This window comes from Kryptolebias marmoratus, linkage group LG8 (assembly GCF_001649575.2).
Source record: "Kryptolebias marmoratus isolate JLee-2015 linkage group LG8, ASM164957v2, whole genome shotgun sequence".
Classification (NCBI taxonomy): domain Eukaryota; kingdom Metazoa; phylum Chordata; class Actinopteri; order Cyprinodontiformes; family Rivulidae; genus Kryptolebias; species Kryptolebias marmoratus.
The window spans coordinates 4,346,300-4,353,361 of record NC_051437.1 but is presented as its reverse complement, the minus strand read 5'-3'; the positions used below and the strand labels follow the sequence as shown (position 1 = coordinate 4,353,361).

The following is a 7,062-nucleotide window of genomic DNA, read 5'->3' as shown; positions in this document are numbered from 1 at the left end:
GCATATAATGTTAAATTTTACCCATTTATTGAGCAATTGTCTTCTTTAAACAATAACAATTCATTTTATGATTTGAATTTCTCCAACAAAAAAAATACACCAAGAAAGAGAACTGTTCTCAACAAATGAAAGTGCATGAGGGTACCTGAGTTTTGTAAAAAGAGAAATGTGCATGAAGCAAAAGTTAACTGAAAAAACAACTGCCATATCTGCTATATTAATATTTCAACGTGCTATCACCGTCACACTTTTCGTTCAACTCTGTGAGCCTAATCGGCAAGTCATTACTTTTTACTTTATGTTGCAAAACTTTTTTTTACCGCATCAGTATCGCAGACGTTAGCTTCCTCCATTGCTGTTCTTCGAATTCAGGCGGAAAGCAGCCACCGGAAGCACTGTTGCATTTTGGGCGGTTCTTTTGACCTGCGTTACAATGTAGGCTCTCTGAAATAAAACTACATAATGGCAGTGCATGAACTATGTTTTGCCGTTGTTTGGGGTGTTTTTTTTTGGTTTGTTCCCGCTCCCGTTAAGTTTTTATCCTGTACCGTACCGATCACGTGATTAACAGTAAAGTTGACTCCCATCCCACGGGAATCCTGCAGGAATCCCGTGACCTGTGGGATTCCCGAGAAAATGTCAGCCTCTAGTCCCTATAGGACCGGTGTCAGAGCTTGGTCCGCATTGCCGGCAGTAAGTCGGACTCGTTTCTGGTGAGAGTTGGACTTCGCCAAGGTTGCCCTTTGTCACCGATTCTGTTCATAACGTTTATGGATAGAATTTCTAGGCGCAGCCAAGGTGTTGAGGGGACCCGTTTTGGTGGCCTTAGGATCGCATCTCTGCTTTTTGCAGATGATGTGGTCCTACTGGCTTCATCAGACGGTGATCTACAGCTCTCGCTGGAGCAGTTCGCAGCAGAGTGTGAAACGGCCGGGATGAGGATCAGTGCCTCCAAATCCGAGGCCATGGTCTTGAGCCGGAAAAGGATAGAGTGCCTTCTCCAGGTTGGGGAGGATGTCCTGCCCCATGTGGAGGAGTTTAAGTATCTTGGGGTCTTGTTCACGAATGAGGGAAAAATGGAGCGGGAGATCGACAGGCGGATTGGTGCAGCGTCTGCAGTGAAGCGGGCGCTGTACCGATCTGTCGTGGTGAAGAGAGAGCCGAGTCAAAAAGCGAAGCTCTCGATTAACCGGTCGATCTACGTTCCTGCCCTCATCTATGGTCACGAGCTTTGGGTAGTGACCGAAAGAACGAGAATACAAGCGGCCGAAATGAGTTTCCTCCGCAGGGTGTCTGGGCTCTCCCTTAGAGATAGGGTGAGAAGCTCGTGCATCCGGGAGGGACTCAGAGTAGAGCCGCTGCTCCTTCACGTTAAGAGGAGCCAGTTGAGGTGGCTCGGGCATCTGGTGAGGATGCCTCCTGGACGCCTCCCTGGTGAGGTGTTCTGGGCACGTCCCACTGGGAGGAGGGCCCGGGGAAGACCCAGGACATGCTGGAGGTACTATGCTGGGGAGAGGGAAGTCTGGGTCTCCCTGCTTAGGCTGCTACCCCCGTGACCCGACCCCGGATAAGCGGAAGAGAATGGATGGATGGATGGTTTTGACAAAACAAAGATGCAGCTTTAAATCTGCAAGAAAATCAGAGGTCACAAGAAAATAGAGCATATTGGCTGCAAGTTCAGCCCCTGCTGATGGGACAGAAACATGTCCAGAAATGATCTGGTAGAAGTCAAGTATAATGCCTGGATAAGTATATTGTCACAGAACCTGGAATACTGAAAGGTTTCAATACGACAAAGCATAAGAACCCCCCCAGCTAATTCATTACAGAGTCATCTGACAGGAGGTCTCAAACAGCTGGTTTAATGATGGACCCTGCTGCTGTGAGGACCCATTCTCTTATTTTATAGACCAAGAATAAAATTTAAAAACTGTGTGGAGAAACAGAAGTTTTGTTTTTAAGTTATTTCACCCTGTTAAAAAACAAACAATAGAGATGCAATGGTACATGTATTCCTACAGAAACCCTTTGATAGGGGTCTTAAGTTTTGGCACACGTGTACTGAACAAATCAAACAGATATTTTAAAGAAGAAGATGAAGATTTGTAAATCATTGCATTATCTTATTTTTTTTTACACTTTTTAAAGAGAATGGGGTTTCTGAAATCTCGCAGTCTGGTTTTAAACACTTACACAGCTTTAGTAAGGATTTTTAATGACATCTTTTTAGCAAATGACTCTGGTCAGTTTGTGATCCTTGTGCTGCTGGATCTTACTGCAGCTTTTGATACTGTTGACCACAGTATCATTTTGTCGCAGTTAGAACACTGGGTAGGGATTACAGGAGCAGCGTTAGAATGGTTTCGCTCTTACCCTAGTGACAGACGCTTTTGTGTTAATATTGGTAACATTTTTTTCCACTTCAGCACCTCTTACATGCGGAGTTCAACAGGGTTTGATCCTGGGGCCACTTTTATTTTCATTATACCTGCTTCCTCTGGAGTCTATAATAAGGAAGAACGGTCTTTCCTTTCACTGTTACCCTGATGATTGCCAGATTTATCTGCCCTGAAACGTTTTAATTGTTCTATAGATCCTCCGTTGAAATGTCTGGATGGCATCAAATTTTTTAAGTATTAATGATGATAAAATTGAAGTGATTTTGTTCAACCCTAGCTCTATGTCGGGATCTCTCCCTGTGAATCTTGGCTCTCTAGAGCCATATCTTAAACAGTCTGTGTCTAACCTGGGGATGTTTTTAGACTCTGATTTTAAGTTTGATAAGCAGTTAAACTCTGTCTTAAAAAAGAGTTTCTTCCAGTTGAGGCAGATAGCTAAACCTAAGTCTGTCTTAACCAGACCTGACATTGAGAAAGTAGTTCATGCCATCATTACAACCAGACTTGATTATTGTAATGCCCTTTATGTTGGGGTTAGTCAGGTCCCGCTTTCATGCCTGCAGCTTGTTCAGAATGCTGCGGTTCTGCTTTTAACAGGAACTTGTAGGTTTGAGCACATTTCACCAGTTTTATTCTCTCTGTGTGTTATAGAATAGATTTTAAAATTCTTTTAATGACTTATAAATGCCTACATGGACTTGCACCGTCGTATCTCCCTGACCTTCTTCAGCCTTATGCTCCTTCCCAGCCTTATGCTCCTTCCCAGCCTTATGCTCCTTCCCGGGTACTGAGATCATCTGAGCAGATGTTATTGGTTTTCCCAAAATCCGGGATGAAGCTCAGAGGAGATCAGGCTTTTTCTGCTGTGGCACCTAAACTCTGGAACAACCTGCCCTCTGACATTAGACGGGCATCTTTACTTCCTCTTTTTAAATCTCTTTTAAAAACGCATCTGTTTTCACTGGCTTTTAATACAATTTGAATTATGTTTTTATGATACTTTTACTCAATTTGTTTACTGTTTATATTTTTGTGTTTTAATTTATTTTGTTTTAATCTCGTACTATGTTTGACGGCTGGTGTAAATTGTGAAGCACTTTAGTCAACTATTGTTGTTTTTAAATGTGCTATATAAATAAAACTGACATTGACATTCTGTACGATGTAGAACATTTATGAGCAGAAATAAATTAAACCCCGAGTTTCTCACTCACAACCTAAATGCAGTGCAGAATGCTACGATGCTACAATGTACACACTACACTACAGTTAACTACAGTGACAATGAACCAGTAGGTACAAGCCCAAGTGCTGGCAGCAGCAGCTGGCAGTGGCCCTTACGACAAGACCCTGAGCTGCTGGGTGGACAGTCGAACGAAAGCTATGAAACTAAATTAAATTCAGTTTCCTCCTGGCACAAATGGGGTTCTCTGTGCATCTTCAAGCAATAAGTAGTAGAGTTGTACATGTATTTGTACTATGACGGTTCGAGATAAATACATGAATTAGATAACGAATGTGTCAGTCACAGGTGACCCCATCTAGAAGTGGGTGCACATTTTATTTAACTGCATTTTGCCAACACCCTCGATAGAAAAGAAGCCAAGGAAAATACTATCTAAATGCTCCAATTGTCATTCCAAGTTATGAACTGAACCATGACTTTGGCATACAATTACAGCTCAAGTAAGTAGCTGAATCAGGTGTCTCACAGTTGAAGGACAACAAACTTCCGAGACAGAAAGGAGGGCTAGAGCTCCCAATGAGCCCTCAGAGACAATAAAGACAGACAGGTGGACCACTGAACATAAGCTGTGTGCTGGCGTTGTGTGTAACCGGTTTAACATTGAACTTTATCACTACTCAAAAACATATCACTCAAGTGTAAGCTTCTCTGATATAAGAGAAAAATCAGAATGCAAACTCAGCTGCTGATGGCATTCAAGTAGCTGGTTAACATTTCAGACATGACCAAAGCAAAGCAAACCAAATAACAGCCAACATGTGCCCACATTCCACTCTTTAAAACACAATTTTAACACATGCTAAAAAAATAGCGGTTTTCAGAGTTTGCAACTGTCAACATTTTAGCTAACAACATACTTAAACTAGCTCTTTATAACCAAGTACAAGTACAGTTGTCCAGACTACTTCTTGCTGTCACAAATGCTAGACATCCAGGGCTGCTGAGAGATACTTAACAGTACTTGTGTGCTACGACACACCTGACTGAAAAATGGAAGCCATATTTTATCAACATAGAAGCACACATCAGGCAGAGTAACTCCAGGATGCACTGCTTGGATGGAAATGAGATGCCAAAAGGCACACTTCTAGTCACAACAGTCAACATTAGAAAAACTGGTAGAACAAAAAGGATCTTCTCTCTGCAATGCCAAAAACAGACCAAACCATGACTTCAAAACCAAAGTATGTGCCAATCCCTGTATCATTACCCCCTTAATAAATTGACATGTTAAGCTCAACTTCCAGGCAACCTTAAGGCTGTAAGTTAGTCTCTACAAATTCACAACACAATATGCAAAGACAGATGATGCAACAGAGCCCCATTCGGTTACTTTTTAAACTTAACACTTGGTAACACTTGTTCCACAGACAGAAGGAAAGTCAGAAAGTGAGATGTTCAGACACATTGTTGCAATAGTAAAAATAGGAAGCCTGTGTTTCAACCATCCAGATGTTACCTGGTGATATTCTGACAAGATGTTGTGCATGTCTGCAACATCTTCACTTGAGATCTGCTTGATAACCAGTGTGCGGTCATAGGAGGTGAGAAGCAGAACCTCTCCCTGATTGTCAGCACTTCTCATTGGGGGGCTGCGGGTCAGCGACACCTGGGGGATAATAAGACCAAACAGCATGCCTTTTGGTTAGTATAGAATATTTTATTAAAAATATTTAGCCATAAGGGGGAAAAAGCTCACCTGATAGTCCAAATCCTCAATACCAAAACGTTCTCTTAAATTTCGGAAGACCTGAGGACAGTATTCTTTAAATTTGAAATGTCCTGGAAGATTTTCTCTGACAAAGAGGAAAAGGAGAAAATAGTATTTTTACTTCCTAGTCATCACAAACTAACAAAACATTTGTCAGCCTCTAGACGTGGAGAGGCCTGGGCTTCCAGAACTTTAGCTGTGAATGATTATTTGTTGTGTTTGTTAAAAAAAACAAACAGATTAAGTTAAGGTTTCTCTGTATATCATACAAGCAAAACTGACCGACACAAAGAATTTGCTTTTATTAAGAGATCTGAACCTGCTGCTGCTACAAGTTTTATCTGTGTGCGTGTGTGCACGTCAGAGGCGTATGTGTGAGGTTTAGTCGAGTAAAGAAGGCCCAGTGGTGATGGGCACACGTTTCCACTCATCAACATATATAGTTGAGTTATTGAGAGCCACCCCTGAAAGTTTCCTGCCCCCTCTTGCCACTTCATGAATGTTTTTCTAGATCTGCCCGCCTACGGGCCAGATTCTCTAGATAGATATTTGAGCTACTTATTTTTGATGGTGGACTTTAAAGCTCAGCTGTCAGGTTGTAAGGGTTGGGTGACTGGACAACTATATCAGCCATCAGTGATTGGAGTCCATCAGTCAAAAGAATTGTTTTATTTTATTTTAAATAGACAATATTTTCTGTTTTATTTTAGCTAATTTAGATTTCCTTTTCAAGAGTTTAGACCTGTAAATGACTGCACAATTCAAATTCAAACTCAAACACATTGTAATACACCCTGATCGTGTGCAGTTCACCTCATTTCAGGTGTTGGTCCAATCCACAGTCTGAAACCTTACAGCAGATAAGCGGCTGTAGGACACTGCTGTTTTATGGCTCAGCAAAGATCTGAATGCTTTATTTGTTTTAATTGGCAACAATTTCTGTTAAATGTAATCTTATTATAAAAATGACCAATGACAAGATGCAGTTAAACTTTAAAATGCAGTTTAACTTTAAAATAAATATTTGTTTTAAGAAAAAACAAGTCAGAAGGCACATGCATAAAGAACCAAACTTACTTCTACTGGCTCTAAATGTGAAATATGGTCTCTGGTATCATTTTAAGACCAACCAAAACATAAAATTTAAAAACATAAACCAAAACATAACGCATATTAAATACAATACACTCCTGATCAAAATCTTAAGACCAGTCAAAAAAATTGCAAGAATTTGCATTTTGCACTATTGGATCTTAAGAAGGTTCTAAGTAGAGCTTCACAATGTTAAAGGAAAAAATCAGTGCAAGAGACAAAAACTTTTGAGCAGGGAATTTTCTGCAAACTGCATTTACACTCAAACATGATTTTTTCAGCTGATCAAACGTTTAAGACCATAGTCTTTAAAAGCCAAAAGCTGTGCAAAAATCTGGATTCCATGTCATTTTCTGTCAAGTCTTTACACTGTCAAGACCTCCTGATGGCAAAAGCAAAAAAGCTCACTGACTTTGAACGTAGTAGGATTGTTGAGCTGCATAAGCAAGGCCTCTCACAACGTGCCATCGCTGCTGAGGTTGGACGCAGTAAGACAGTCATTTTGCATTTTTTAAATGATCCTGAGGGTTATGGAACAAAAAAGTCAAGTGGTAGATCCCACCTGAGATGTTTTCTACACGGCACAGTGGTGGGGGCGCCATCATGATTTGGGG

General features: G+C 41.1%; 1 protein-coding gene across 1 annotated transcript in view; it reads right to left on the bottom strand.

The window, feature by feature from the left end:
* The window catches only part of pip4k2ca (phosphatidylinositol-5-phosphate 4-kinase, type II, gamma a), a 35,860-nt gene that overhangs the window by 17,449 nt on the left and 11,349 nt on the right, over positions 1-7,062 (bottom strand). Inside the window, exons 3-4 of the mRNA XM_017436467.3 lie at positions 5,345-5,441; positions 5,105-5,254 (exon numbers count right to left, since the gene is read on the bottom strand). Of these exons, the coding sequence (XP_017291956.1) occupies positions 5,105-5,254; positions 5,345-5,441 (247 nt within the window). The remainder of the gene's footprint in view (positions 1-5,104; positions 5,255-5,344; positions 5,442-7,062) is intronic.